Source organism: Mobula hypostoma, chromosome 9 (genome assembly GCF_963921235.1).
Source record: "Mobula hypostoma chromosome 9, sMobHyp1.1, whole genome shotgun sequence".
NCBI lineage: Eukaryota > Metazoa > Chordata > Chondrichthyes > Myliobatiformes > Myliobatidae > Mobula > Mobula hypostoma.
In genome coordinates, this window is record NC_086105.1 from 142,332,133 (window position 1) to 142,348,109 (window position 15,977).

General features: G+C 41.4%; 1 protein-coding gene across 5 annotated transcripts in view; it reads right to left on the minus strand.

Annotated features, from left to right (window-relative positions):
• The window catches only part of tsc2 (TSC complex subunit 2), a 134,043-nt gene that overhangs the window by 37,069 nt on the left and 80,997 nt on the right, over nucleotides 1-15,977 (minus strand). For 2 of the 5 annotated variants that reach the window (XM_063059340.1, XM_063059337.1), the window contains 6 exons: nucleotides 12,386-12,520; nucleotides 11,061-11,216; nucleotides 10,288-10,400; nucleotides 5,569-5,814; nucleotides 3,685-3,891; nucleotides 590-658 (listed from right to left, as the gene is read on the minus strand). In XM_063059340.1, coding sequence (XP_062915410.1) covers nucleotides 590-658; nucleotides 3,685-3,891; nucleotides 5,569-5,814; nucleotides 10,288-10,400; nucleotides 11,061-11,216; nucleotides 12,386-12,520 — 926 coding nt within the window. Of the gene's footprint in view, nucleotides 1-589; nucleotides 659-3,684; nucleotides 3,892-5,568; nucleotides 5,815-10,287; nucleotides 10,401-11,060; nucleotides 11,217-12,385; nucleotides 12,548-15,977 lie in introns of all 5 variants that reach the window. The other 3 variants (XM_063059339.1, XM_063059336.1, XM_063059338.1) reach the window with 2 other exon arrangements.

Below are 15,977 nucleotides of genomic sequence, written 5' to 3' on the forward strand. Positions count from 1 at the left end.
TTTACTAATCAATGCATTTGTAAAGAAATTCAATGCCCACACAGCCACATGGAGTTTAGCAACACTGCTGGTGAAAGGCTTATGTAAACAATGACATGCGGACCCAATTCAAAGTGGGCAATAAAGAACAAAATAACAAGTTACTGAAGACCAAAGGTATTACAAACCAGAGTTTGAGACTACTGGGAGCTATGATGTTTAAAGGAAAGCATACACAGCAAGGCTTCAAGTAAATTATAACATCACACAAGACTAACAGTGCTGTAATGTGCAGCAAATGCATGAAATCAGCTTATTTAGAAATAATTGAGAAGGGCATGCCTGATTAGTTTCAAATTCCAGATTATGAAACAATTAAGCACTTTGTTAGTAAGCAAATCGCAAAAAAAATTCATTAAAAAATGTTTAAAAGCAGCACCTGTAGCTTGTCAAAAAGGAGCTGCATCACAGCAGCGCTGAGTCGGAAAAATTCCATGCCACTCCAGCTAATTAAAGAGCTACATATGCCACAAACACGCAGAGGCATGAAACATTGCGGGATGCATGGATACTAATGATTCACGGGACCCTTGAGGGTGCTAGCATGTACCTGCCCAGGAAATGCTCCTGTGCAACTTTTCTTGACAGCTTGTCTGGCACATAGAAGAGAAAGAAGCCACTGCAAAGGGAAATGAAATCAGTGGCTGTGTAAAGCAACAGAAAACAGAACAATTGATCTGCCTGAGCTGTAAATGCCCGACATCAAGAGCTAACAATTCCTCCTATAAAGACAATTTATATAAAAGAAATGCACTTGAAATGCAGCCCATACCCAAATTACTGGAACTTTCAAATCACAGACTTAAATATGAACACTGCTAGAATCTAAATTTCAAAAGTTAGAATTTACCCTGCATAACAGACTTCACAAATAATATGGCTTTCAGATTCTCCTCAGAAATACCAGGGGTTTCATCTGCTCTGTGCCAGGGAGAAAAAGAACTGTTCCCCTATGCAGGACATTGGGAATGGGGATGAAGACAGATTAGATTGAAGTGACTGCCTCACTGCTCTACTCCAAGATGTCTACAGGGATCACCAGTGGTAATGCAACTGGGGATCAGCAGGTCCAGCACCTCTACAACAGTAGGAGAGGAAAAACAACATGCTTTACTCTCCAGCACAGTGATGGACATTGCAATGAATTACCGTGACCTTTACCCTCAATATATTTCATAGGGAATTTGAAAAGATTTGGTATGTCGCCAAAGATTAGCAAATTTCTACAGATGTACTGTGGAGATCATTCCGACTGGTTGCATCACTGTCTGGTATAGAGAGGCTTTTGCGCGGGATCAGAAAAAGCTGCAGAGAGTTGGAGACTTATCCATCATGGGCGCTAGCCTCCCCACCATCAAGGTGATCTTCAAAAGGCGATGCTTCAAAAAAAACAAAAAGGTGGTATCCATTATTAAGGACCCTCACTATCCAGGATATGCTCTCTTCTCATTACCTCCTGTCTGATAGTAGTACAAGAGCCTGAAGACCCATGCTCAATGTTTTAGGAACAGCTTTTTCCCCTCCAACAGAGTTCTGAATGGACAATGAACCCATGAACACTACCTCACTATTTCTGCTCTGCTTTGCACTCATTTTTGATATACATTTCTTATCATTTATAGTGTATTAAATGTATACCACTTTACTGCTGCAGCAAAACAAATTTCATGACACATTTGCGATAATAAACCTGATTCCGACTGTCTGGGGAGAAAACAAACCAGTTTCAGGAATTTTGAGAATGTATCGAAGAGTCGCACAACTAACCCCAAAATATGGCTCTCTCTCATCTAAACTTGGCTGATTTACAAAATACCCCAGTTCTAAGGGTCTGTACACTAGCAATCTGAGACTTGCTGCTGTACAGTCAGCACAAACCTCAGCTCAAGCATCAGGTTGATCCTTGTTCAGAACATTTTCGGAGCACGGGCAGCCAGATTCCGCACTACAGCTTTTGTATCTGAAAATAGCAATCTCTAAAGGAAACAATGGAGAGTAGTGTATGGGCATGCATCTTGGTAGAAGGAGTAAAGGCATAAACTATTTGCTAAAGAGATACAAAGGATCTTGGGAGTCCTAGTCCAGGATTTCCTAAAGTTTAAATTGCAGGCTGTGCCAGTAGTGAGGAAGGCAATTACGATGTTAGCATTCATTTTGTATGGACTAGAATGTAACGGAAGGATGTAATGGTGAGGCTTTGTAAGGCCATGATCACACCAAATTTGATGGCTCTGGGCTTCTACTTGCTACCGATTTGAAACTTTTGAATAATTTAAGACCTAGATTGAGTGGACATGGAGAGGATGTTCAAATAGCACCAGAGCACACAGCCTCAGAATACAAGGATATCCCTTTAGCACAGAGACGAGGAATTTCTTTAGCCAGAGGGTGGTGAATCAGTGGAATTCTTTGCCACAGATGGCTGTGGAAGCCAAGTCATTATGTATATTTAAAGCAAAGGTTGTGTTAAGTACTTGATTAGTAAGGGCAACAAAGGATACAGGGAGAAGCCAGGAGAATGGGGTTGAGGGGGATAATAAGTTAGCTATGATCAAATGGCAGAACAGCCTTGATGGGCCGAATGGCCTGATTTTGCTAAGTCTTACTGAAACTTTGTGTGTGCAAAACTTACCTGTGTTTACTTTAGTCCATATAAAATAGCCCACATATTTTTGACTCAAATGCTGTACCATTTCTGAATGCATTTCAAGGAGTTATTTTTAATTTCAATTTTAATGAATTACATGAGGAAGATAAAAATAATGAATTGAAGTACTAGATCAATGTTAGAACACATGGAACATTACGACCAACTCCAAATCTATCACAACGATGGTTAAAGCAAGCTCATTTTTCACCAAGCTCATTGCACCATACAATCTGCAGAAGTCAGAATCCAAATACTCAGGTCTAGTTTGTTATTTTCATTTATATTCATTAAATAAATTTAAATTTCCCCATTACCACTTGCTTTGACCATGATCCTTTACTCCTTCCATTATTTAAAGACCTGCCTACTTGCTCCTTCTCACCTTCCCAACTTTCTCAGTACCCTAAAAAACAATCTACACAGAGCATTATTGCAGGAAAGCAGCATCAATTATCAGGGATCCCTACCATCCTGGTCATGCTCTCTTCTCGCTGCTGCCATCAGGAAGATGGTACAGGAGCTTGAAGACCCACACCACCAGGTTCATGAACAGTTATTACCCCTCAACCATCAGGCTCTTGAATTAGAGATAACTATACTCACCCCAACACTGAACTGCTCCCACAATCTATGGGCTTACTCTCATGTTCTCGAATTTATTGCTTATTTATTTATTTATTTTTATATTTGCAGTTTGTCGCCTTTTGCACAATGGTTGTCTGCCATGTTGGGTACAGTCTTTCATTGATTCTATTATGGATATTAAACTTATTGAGTATACTCCCAAGAACACTTACTTCAGGATTGCATATGGTGACATATACGCATGTATTTTGATAACAAATTTACTTTGAACATTAATTCATTCCAATTGTTAGGGAACATAAATGACTTGGATCATGGATAGCTTCCTTTGCTGGAGATGCTGCCTGGGCCCCCAGCTGAATTTCAGGAGTAAGGCATTGTGCTTGGAAAAAGAAGCGAGACTTACTAACCTGTGTTGAAACGCTGAAGCAAAGGTGGTTTTGATGTGAGGCTGTGGTACGGCATAGATTCTGATCGACTGGGTGCTTGCTGGTATGGATCAGTCACTCTCTCCACTGCCATCAGCATCGTGGACAACTCCTGCAAGGGAATGTTGTTTATCTCAGAGGAAAACGGGCTTGGTGGATTCTCCAGACACAGAAGCCAGCTTGCATTACCTACAAGGTACCAAAGAAGTACTATTAAAACTGATAAAGGTATGATACAGTGGAAGCACAGACAAAATAAATTCTACAATCTGGAACTCTTGAGCAATATACACAAAACCATGGAAGAACTCAGCAGCTCAGGGAGGAGAATAAACAGTCAATGTTTCAGACCAAGACATCAGATAGTTATGATACGTCTCAAGATGGCAGCATCCAGCATTAAGGACCCTCACCACCCAGGACATCCCCTCTTCTCATTAGAAGAGAGAAGGTACAGGGCCTGAAGGTGAACACTCGATATTGTAATAACAGCATCTTCCCATCCATCAGGTTTCTGAACAGTCCCTTAACTCGAACACTACCTCACTATTCCTCTTTTACACTCACACTTTTGTTACTTCTATTTGTTACGCCTGCATTGTACTGCTGCCACAACTTTCACAACTAATGTCAGTGACAATAAACCTGATTCTGAGATGAACTGAAATTAATGCATTACTGCACCTTGTGCTTCAACTAATAAAAGGCAAGAATGCCATCTGCTTCGTTATCAGGTTGTGTAGTCACTTTCAGGGAGCTATGGACTTGAACCCCCAAGATCCCTCTGCATATCAACACTGTAAAGGCCCTTGCCAACAGAGCACTGTCCATTTATATTTAATCTCCAAAAGTATACCAGATCACAGTTGGCCAGATTAAGCACCATCTGCCATTTCTCTGCCCACATCTACAACTGAGGTATATCCTGTATATCCTTGGACAGGGTAGAGATATGCCTCTACCAAAGAAGGTACAAGGTGCTCCTTCCCTCTGCTAGCTGCAGGACACCCTTGGACAAGGTGTAGCACCCGCTTAGCCCCCTGATCAGGGTCACGTGAAGCCACGGGAGCAATGGTGGATGGTCGTATGAGCAGTTGGTGCATATCACAAGTCCTGGTCATGCGACCACTGGCGCCAGGCAGACAATCTCTAAAGAGTATTGATACTGGCTGGGGTCACCAGACTTGTAAAGACACTGCCCAAAAGGCAATGGAATTCAATTCTGTAGAAAAGTTTGCCAAGGACAATCATGGTCATGGAAAGATCATGATGGCCCACATCATACGACACGGCACATAACCAACGAACTTTTGGCCATCTTCTACACTATCCACAACACCAACAATCTAACCCACCCATTGACATTTTAATCCAAGTCATTTATATAAATTACAAACAATAGAACGCCACTGGTTATGGAGCTCCAATTGGAACGAGTCCCCAATACCCATTAACTGGTCATAGCCAACTCTGAATCCAAGCAGCCACGTTATCCACACATACAGCATCCATAGCTCTGCATTTGTCAGTCAGCTCCATCACATCCTCAAAACTCAATCGAGTTAATAAGACACGACTTGCCCCACACAAAATCATGCTGACCATCCCTAATTAGGCCATGGTTTTCCCAAATGCTCATAGCTCCTATCACCAAGAATCCATTCCATTAGCTTCCCTGCCACTGACATGAGATACCAGTTTAGCTTCTCATTTCCCTTCTTGAATAGTGGAATGTCAGCTGCTGATCTGTCTTGTGGAACCTCATTGGTGTCTTTATAACTTTAATTCAATTTATAACTAATAAAGGTTCATTAGATCCACAATCAACCTTAAAACCTTGATGACAGCTCCATAAAAAGATCGTACCCGAGGGTCGACGGATGTATATTTCAGCCCATCCTTGAGTCAGCACAGATGCATATTCAGCCAGATTGGCTTTTTCCTTCTGGGAGGGCAGCTGGTCGCGAGATGGGGGTGCATCCTGATGCAATGTTTTGCGGTTGTCCAATCCTTTCTGAGCTGGAGTTGCAGAGGGAACACGGACCTCGCTGTCCGAGGGTGATACCAAGGGACTTAAATTCTGAACTGATTCACTATGAAGAGCATGCCCACCTTGAGAAATAGAAAAGGCCAGTTTAGAACAAAAACATTCTGTAGAACAGTAGCAAAAGCAACATACTGCTAAATTGTGCATCAGATAATCAAATATACAAGTCTGGTCCTAGTTTTACAAATACGTCCCATCAGCTAATTAAATTGCAATTATTGTAAATAAACTGTTAAAATAATTGAATAAGTCATAGTCACAGACATATAGCAGTGAAACAAGCAGTTCAACCCAATTTGCCCAAGTTGAACAATGTGGATTCCCAAACTAGTCCCTTTTTGCCCACATTTAAGAACATAATGACATAAGAAATAGGAGCAGGAGTAGACCATCTGGCCTGTCGAGCCTGCTCCGCCATTCAATAAGATATGGCTGATCTGGCCATGGACATCTCCACCTACCTGCCTTTTCCCCATAGCCCTCAATTCCCCTACTATGCAAAAATCTATCCAACCTTGTCTTAAACATATTTACTGTGCTGGCCTCCACTGCTTCATTGGGCAGAGAATTCCACAGATTCAACCACTCTCTGGGAAAAGCAGTTCCTCCTCATCTCCATCCTAAATCTACTTCCCTGAATCTTGAGTTTATGCCCCCTAGTTCTAGTCTCACCTACCAGTGAAAACAACTTTCCTGCCTCTACCCCTTTCATAATGTTATGTTTCTATAATATCTCCTCTCGTTCTTCCAAGTTCCAGAATTGGCTCACATCTCTCTAAACTTTTTTCTATCCACGTACAAATGGCTTAAACATTGTAACTGTACCAGCCTCCATCACTTTCTCTGCCATTCAACCGCCCTCAGTGACGCACAGGTTCCCTTTAAACCTTTCCCTTCTCACCTTAAACATATGCCCTCTAACTTTCAACTTCCCTGCCCTGGGTAAAAGGCTGAGACCACCACGTTATCTATGCTCTTTCTAATTTTATAAACCTCTAAGCTCCCTCCACAGTCTCCTTCGCTCTAGACAAACCAACTCCAAACATCCACTGTCCATTTTCATTTGCAGATGTCGCTTGACCCAAAGTTCTTTTGCACGTTGATTGTCAGTCTTTGTGTATTTTTTCCATGAACTCTATTGATATTTCTTCTACTGTGAATGCTGGCAAGAAAATGAATCTCCGGGTAGTATATGGTAACATTTATGTACTTTAATAAATTTACTTTGAACTGTGACCACTCCTCCACTTTCAGGATCGTTGCTCCAGATTCCAGCATATGCAGTCTCTTGTGTACCCAGCCTATCAAATCTCTCTCGTTGGTGGGGGAAGTTTGTTGTCGATTCTCTAGTTGGAGAACTTTGGGGGGGGGGGAGGAGAGGAGGAGAAGAGAGAGGAGGAGGAGAGGGGAAATGGTGCAAGACTTAACCCGTACATCAGTCAGTTGTTTTGTACAATTAGTTTTTGCTGTACTGCAGATTATGTGCTTTATTGGGGGCCCTGCTATTGCATGTTTCGTGTGTAGAGCATGCTGATGCTTTTTTGCAGTAATGGGTGGGGGTGGCAGGGGAGAAGGTCAGTGATTTGCTGCTGCTTGTGCATAGGAGGGGGGAGTAGGGGGACTTTGAGGTTCTAATATTTCAACTATAACTCATTCTTTAGGCAACTTCTGTTTTTGTGGATGTCTGCAAAGAACAAGAATTTCAGGACGTATATTGCATATACTTCCCTGATACTAAATGGAACTACTGAAACAGATACAACTTGGTTTATTCAAAGTTAGTCAATAGGTATTACGTGTTAATTTCAACAACATAGGTACAATTAACTAGATCAAGTGTTGCACAAAGTTTACTATTCCAGTCTTGTAATATTCTAATCTGACTTAACTGTACCAGTTGGAATAGAAGCATGTTCTATCTGTTGAATAAATTTGACTGAAACTTCCAGCGAAATGGAGAAAGCTGGAAGCACCCCAACATGCCATATTTGATTTATAAAGCCTGCTGATGGAACACTGGAGAGAAGCTGACAACATGTAAATCCACACCAGATGTCACTTCTAAGTGAAGAAGGGGGAAAAACAGTCTCAATACAGCAAAACTTCCAACTCAGTGAATTAGCCAGAAATTGCATTTTAAAGTATTCAGAAATTGAAGCATTCTGAAAACGTCAATGCCACTCAGTAGCAGATGTATGGTATCTGTGTAAATACATTCCTCTGTACTTTGCTTTTCCCAAACCCACACCCCAATACAAACAATTACTAAACTGTCAGCTTCATCATCAGCTTAACTCAATTGCAACAGGCTATTGTTGGGCAAAGATTTAATAGTTTATGAAACTAAGAAGGGCTCATCTAGTTAAGGTGAATGTCAGGCATGGTCTCATTCACAGGATGGAGCACATCTACATAAAGCAGCATCCCTTATCAGGGACCCCCCACCACTCAAATCATGCTCTCTTTTTGTTGCTGCCATCAGGAAGGAGATACAGGAGCCTCAGGAACAGCTCTTACCCCTCAACTATCAGGCTCTTGAACCAAAGGGGATAACTTAACTCAACATCACTTCCCCATCATTGAAATATTCCCACAACCTATGGACTCACTTTCAAGGACTCTTCAGCTCGTGTCCTAGATATTTATCATTTATGCCTTTCTTTTTGCATTTGCACAGTTTGTCATCTTTTGCACATTGGTTGAACAAAAGATAAATGGTCTTTCATTAATTCTATTATAGCTATTATTCTATTATGGATTTGAGTATGCCCGCAAGAAAATGAATTTCAGGGTTGTAAATGGTGACACACTTTGATAACAAACTTACTTTGAACAAATGGCACCAGCCTGTCATCAGTTAACACTGGGCCATCTTTTCATTGCATGAATTCAGATCAAGGGGTCAAAATGTTAAAATGTCAAAATAAAATGACTAAAATAAAATCCAAAGTTTGGAGAAACCTGAATGCATTATCCCAGAAAGCCACAAGTTATTAGTTATGACAATTAGCAGAGAAGTAAGGATTTTAAATGGATGTGGTCAATAGGTAGGACTGCTGGAATATGATAAATTGGATATCAAGATAATACTTAAACAATACTTCAGTAAAAAGTAAAGGGTCTCCGCCGGAAACAGACTGTTTTTCCTTCTGTAGATGCTGCCCGACTTGCCAAGCATTTCAGTATTTTGTGTTGCTCAGAATTTCCAGCATGCTGAGAATTTCTTATATTTAGGCAAATGGATAACTACCTTCTATCCTATGACTGGGGGGGGGGGTTTAATTCCTTATTGGTTCAATATACAGTCTCGTTCTGTAAACACAGCCCAGACTATGATGAATGTAGAGCACTATAGCACAGTACAGACCCTTTGGCCGACAAAAGTAGTGCCGACCCTTAAGCCTACTCTAAGATCAATCTAACACTTCCCTCCTACGTCACCGTTATGTGCTGTGTCAAATGACATAGGCAATCATGGTCTTCCCATGACCATGATTGTTCTTGCCAAATTTTTCTGCAGAAGTGGTTTGCCATTGCCTTCTTCTGGGCGGTGTATTTACAAGATGGGTGACCCCCAGCCATTGTCTGCCTGGCACAAGTGATCACAAGTCCTGATTATGTGACATGCACTAGCTGCTTATACGACCATCCACCATCTGCTCTCATGGCTTCATGTGTCCCTAATCCAGGAGTGGCGGGGGTGGGGGGTGGGGGAAGAGAGAGAAAGAGAGCTAGGCAGATGCTACACCTCACCCAAGGGTGACCAGCAGGCTAGCAGAGGGAAGGAGTGCCTAACCTTTGGTGGAGACGTATCTCCACCCCACCTGCCACCCCCTGCTAAATAGCCCTCCATTTTTCTATCATCCATGTGCGCATCTAAGAATTTACAAGATGATAACCTCTCACTCAATAGAAAAACATTGAGAGTACATACTACTATATTCAAATACAGCTTCTAGCTCACTATTGCGCAATTCTTAAATGGACTTCTTATCCAATGAGGATGATCTGTTAATCTACCTCGTCATGACCCTTGAACTTTGCCTACCTGCACTGCACATCCTCCAACCATAACATTATGTACTACATTTTTCCTTTTATACTAACAATTTGGAAGGCATTCAAAAAAAACTTTCCACTGTATCTTATTATGTGACAATAATAAATCAATTAGAAATAACGCTCACTGATCAAGGAGACATCAATAGTATTTACCCTATTATGTACAAACCATCATATTCCATCAACGTAATTTTGAGATGTTTAGGTAGGCACATTAATGTGAGGGAAATTGAGAGATAAGGACGTTGTGTATGTAGAAGAGATTAGTTTAGTTAGCTATTTGATTATTGATTTAACTGGCTCGGCACAACACTGCAGGCCAAAAGGCTTTTTCCCCTGTGCTATGTTCTGTGTTCTATGATATATTAAAGTACCTCATTTGATTTATAAAAGCAATAACTCTAGCAAGAGACATGATACTTAAACCAGTTTGGCCACACAGTTCTTTATAAAGATTCTCCTGAAGCAACCTTCACCTGATATGGATCTCACTCGCAGGCGGGCCGCCTTTCCGATCTGCTGACTGGTTTGAGATTCCAGCTTGGCAGGTGCTTCCTGGGTGGTCTTCACTTGCAGAGATGAATCCATCCTTGGAGTCAAAACAGTAAATCTAACTTGTACAAATATTCTAACCTCCAACTACACAGCTACGGCATTTATCACAGTTTGTGGCAGGAAAATAAAACCCTGGCTTGTTACGTTCCAAATCCATCATATTTAATCATAAAATAATCTACACCATTACATTTTTTTTTTAAACTTCTGTGGTAAATTTAAGAGATTAGCATTTTAGTCACATGTACATTGAAAAATGTTATTCCGCATCAACAACCAACACGGTTCGGGTAATTCCAGCTATTCGACATGGGTAGCCCACAAGTTCCAGGATCAACATTGCATGCTCACAGCTCAATAAAACTAACTTAGGGGTTCCCTACCCGAGGGCCACAGACCCCCTGCTTAATGGTATTGGTCCACGGCATAAAAAAGGTCAGGAACTCCTGCCCTAACCCATACGTCTTTAGAACGTGCGAGGAAACCTGAGCACCCAGAGGAAACATACATGACCACAAGGAGGACATACAAACTCCTAAGAGACAGCAACAGGGATTGAACCTAGAACACTAGTATTTTGAAGCACTACATTAACCACTTCACGACTGTGCCATCCAATAAATAAAGCCAATGACACACAAATATTTTGCTTTCTACCAAAGCTGCAATTGCCACAGAGCAGGCTGTACAACACCTGGAAGCCTCTTCAGTGCTCTTCTGGTCCAAGGAATCAAGACCCATTAGTGCTCTCGTCCCCACACCACTGCTGGTAGTCACCGTGACTAGCTTGTTCCCAACTAGCCATGTGTTACTCCTTCCTGCACCAAGGAGAAACTCTGCAACAGGGGACCTTAGAGAAACACAAAGCAAAGAAAACCTCGTGAAAATGAGCAAAAGAAATCACAGGAAATCTTAACAATCAGTCACATGTTAAATTAAAATCATTACTTAGATTTTAGAACAGTGATCTGGGTACAGCACAGCACTTTGATGAATTGGAACTGTCACATGTACCAAGATACAGTGAAAAGATTGAGTAACAAACACAAAAGGCTGGAGGAACTCAACAGGTCAGGCAGAATCGACAGAGGGAAATAAATGGTTTTACATTTTGGCACAAGATCCTTCAGCAGGGCTGGAAATGAAGGAAATAAAAGCCAGAATAAGGTGGTGGGGAGGAGAGCATTACAAGCTGGCAGGTGATAGGTGAGACCAGGTGAGGGGGGAGATAGAGCTGTAAAGGGCTGAAAAAGAACTCTAATCAGAGAGAAGAGTGGTTCGCTGGAGACAAGGGAGAAAAGGGAGGAGGAGGGACACCACAGGGAGGTGATGAGCAGGTGAAAGGAAGGAGTGACAGGAGAACCGAAACAGGGAATGGAATAAGAGTGAAAGGGGAGAAGAGCAAGGGTGAGAGGGGAGCGAAAAGCTTGTCTTACACACTGTTCATTAGAGATCAATTTAAACAGTGTATAGAGGAACAAAGTAAAACAATAACAATGCAAAATAAAGTGCAACAGCTACAGAGAAAGTAGGGTGCAGGTAAACAATAAAATGCAAGATCACTATAAATGGAACGTGGGAGAAAACTGGAGCATCCAGAGGAAACACAAGTGGTCATGGGGAAGAACGTTCAAACTCTTTACAGACGTGGCAAGAATCAAACCCTGATGTTGGCGCTGTAAAGTGATTATGCCATCCATGACGCCAACATGCCACCCCTAGATAGCTCCTTATAAATGAGGCCAGGAATTCAAACATCTTCACCCAGGGAGTTATTGGACTGTGGGACTCACTAAACACAGGAATCATGGCAAATAGTTTGGATACATTTAAGGAGCAGTGCATAAGCATACAAGGGAAAGAGTGAGACAAGGTGGTTCTGAAAGCAGTTGATAAGGTGGTTAATGTATCGCATATTACCAGCACAAATCATATGGCCATTTTCTGTGGTATTCAGTATATTCCTTCAGTTTAAAGTCATTTCAGAATGGCTCAAGAGACAAAATGATGAATACAAACCTCTTGGGCAGAGCAGAGAAGTTAGAGAAAACATATCGAGCCATCATATCCAAGCATGTTTCTGTAAGTTCAAGGTGGACGGTCTTTAGACTGTCTTCTGCTTCTGCAAGTGAACTCTCATCTGCTGATCCCAAGCTAGAACTCGTAATAGAGGTTTGCATTCTATTAGAATGAGAAGTTACCAGTCAAAACCCCGAACAATGCAGTAACAAATCCGCATCACAAATTACTTTCACCTTCAATAGCAATTGTTTCGTCGCGCGGCTTCAAGCATGCATTCAGAATGTGCCCTTCTGCTTGTTAGAAAGCTATGATTGCATTACAAAAATTTTGGCCTTTTATTGATCAACTTAGGATAGGGTTTCAAGAAACAAATGCCACATCCCAAATTTCCAAGAAGTACTCCCAAGCAGTGATAAGCCATACCAAGTCTAGCTCAGGAAAATATTAATTGTATGTATACCACCAAGATAAATTATCATAAATGACAAGGTGCAAAAATCAATGCATTTTGGTCATTTCTTATGGCTGAAAATTGTGAATTTTCCAATTATTGTAACTAGCTGAACAAATGCCATGTTTGAAAGTTTAAGTTTAAATCTAACCTGCAGCATTATCCCGCAGGGTTAATTATAGAGTAAAGCAAATTTACAAGTACAGCATAATCTTCAACTCAAAGAAACAAGACACAGTAATTCAGTATTTTTTTTTGTATTCATTTTCCAGAGTAAGAAATAACTTTGAAATGTCAGGACTGGACTGTTTTCAAACCTCTGGTCAGTGGTTGTCCCTTAAGAGATGCAATAATAGCCAATATTTACTCATATTTTTACTCCATGTTCCAAGGTTTTGTGGCACGATTTTAAATGAGACTGAAAGACAAACAGGAAGTCTAAGTGTCACCACATCTGCTTCTCCTGTGGAAAATCAAGATCCAAATGCCAGCTCAAGTTAACAAAATCTGTGTAATTTGCTTTCACTGTATGGACATTAATGGAAATGTCACTATTTAAGTTCATTCCAAATCATCGTTCAACAGTTCTGCTGTGTTCTGAAAGCAATGTATTCCAGATCAGCTAAGATTGGTAAATTTCCTTCCTTGAAGGATATTAGTTAATATTATTGTGTTACTATCAATTTATGTTCTGTACATGATTTACTGTGCTTTGCACCTTGGTCCCCGAGGAACATGGTTTTGTTTAGCTATATACATGTGCATGGTTGAATGACAATAAACTTGATTAGCAACTCATTTGGGTTTTAACAACAATGCAGTAGCTTCAGTCATGTTTATTGAGACCACCTAGTGCTTTAAAAAAAACTACCAAATAAATGTGATTTAAATTCCAGGAGGCAAACTGCATATTGGGTTTGATTGCAAAGGGATTGGGAATTTAACATAATGGAAGTTTGTTACAGTTGGTTAGGCATTAGCCAAGCCACAACTGGTACTGTGCAGTTTTGGTCTCCTTACCTCAAAAAAAAAGCATGGTAGCACTGGAGACATTTCAAAAGGTGATTCACCAAGTTAATTCCTGGGATGAGAGGGCAGTAATAAAGAGCGAGGTTAGATAGCCAGGGTTTGTATTTCTTAGGGTTTTGAGGAATTAAATGTGACTTTATTCCTTAGGGGTTTGGGGGGGGGGTTAATAAATCAGCCAAGATGGGATGGCAGAGCACCTGCTTAGCTCCCCCCACCCCCACGGATCAGGGTCACGTGAAGCCAGGGTCAGGTGGTGGATGGTCATAAGAGCAGCTGGTGCACATCATAAGTTCTGGCTATGCAACCACTGACACTAGGCAGACAATCTCTGAAGAGTATTGATATTGGCTGGGGTCATCTGTCTTGTAAAGTCACTGCCCAGAAGGCAATGCAGACCATTTCTGTAGAAAAATTTGCCAAGAAGTATCATGGAGAAATCATGATTACTCACAACATACGAGACATAACGAATGATTGTAAAGAGCTTTTATCTGAGGGTTCTTAACATTAGGATGAATTACAACTTAGAAGAATATCAGAATCATGTTGATCACTGTAAATCCTGTAATTGTTTTTATGGCTGTAGTTCATTACAAGACAAAAAATTACTATAAATTAAAATTTTAAAAAAAGAGCAAAAGAGGAAGAGCAAGGCAATATTCATGGACTCTTCAAAATTCTGCTTGCAGAGGGAAAGAAGCTGTCTGCAAAACACTATGCGGGCCGAGCATCATCTGGGGTGTGGGGAGGAAGGAATTGTTAATGTCTCAAGTCAAGATACTGCATTAGTACTGAGAGTGGACAGGGGAGGACAAAGACACGGGCTGGTATATGATAGGTGGACTGAGGAGGGGTGAAGGATGATGGGAAGGCATAGCCAGATAGGGGAGGGGTGAAAATAGGAGAGAGACAGATGGGTGATAGGAGGAATCAGATAAGGAAATCGAGGCAGATGGAGCCAGGTGGTGGGGGGAAAGCTCAAGGTGGAGACAACTGCTGCGACACCAAGGCTACAAGTGCTGTAATCTGACGTGTATGAAAGGAATCCATTCAGGGAAATATGAAGGGCTGATCCAATCAGATGGGGGAGGGAATATGGTGGGTGAAGTTTGTGGATCATTGGTAAAGGGACCACAAAAGAGAGGAGGGGTGAACTTGGAAAGAGAAAACGCGAGGACAGGTGCAGGAATGAAAAAAATACACAAGGTAATCGTCCCCGAAGTAGTAAAGTTAAATACTCAGATCATTAGATTGTATGCTACCCAGGGAGAATATTCTTCTAGTTTACTTTGTGCCTCAACCTGGTAGTGGAGAAGACCAAAGATAGACAGGTCAGAATGGAAACAAGACGAGGAATTGAGAGAGCATGCATCTGCGATCTCAGAACAGCCATTACAGGTGCTTTGCAAACCAGTCACCCAGTCTGCATTTGTTCTCACTGATGTTATGGAAACCACATAAGGCGCTCTGAAAGTACTGAAGTTGCACCATCACCATTCTACAACGGACTAGGCCCTTAGGGCAGGGCAGGAGCAAAGCAACATTTTCACTAAGACTGAAGCTTTGGTAATCACAGAAGGCTGTGAGCAATCAAAGAACTTAGTCACAGATTAATTGATTTTTGGAACCCAATTGAAGCAAAGAATGCGGGGTTGAGGCGGGAAAATGGTGGAAGTTCAATCATGAGCTCACTGAACCAACCCAAGGGAGTAACTCCTCTTCCACAAAACTGCAGTATATCCAAGCCAAAAAAATGTCATTAGATCAACAGTGTGCCAAATCATAAGCTTACTGCCAGTTACACACTTTCAAATGCCTTCATAAATTAAGGAACAGGATCCTTTTGTGGCAAGTCTAAGTGTCATGGGTTAAGAGTGAAATATTTAAGGATGAGATGTGGAACGAGCTGCCAGTGGAAGTAGGGGATGCAGAATAGATTAATATTGAAGAGAAATTTGGGCAGGTACATGGATGAAAGGGGTATGGAGGGCTATGGTCCGGGTACAGGTCGATGGAACTAGGCAGATCGATAGTTTGGCATTGACTAAATGGGCTGAATGGCCTGTTTCTGTGCTGCAGTGCACTATGACCGACTATGAAGCAATGGAA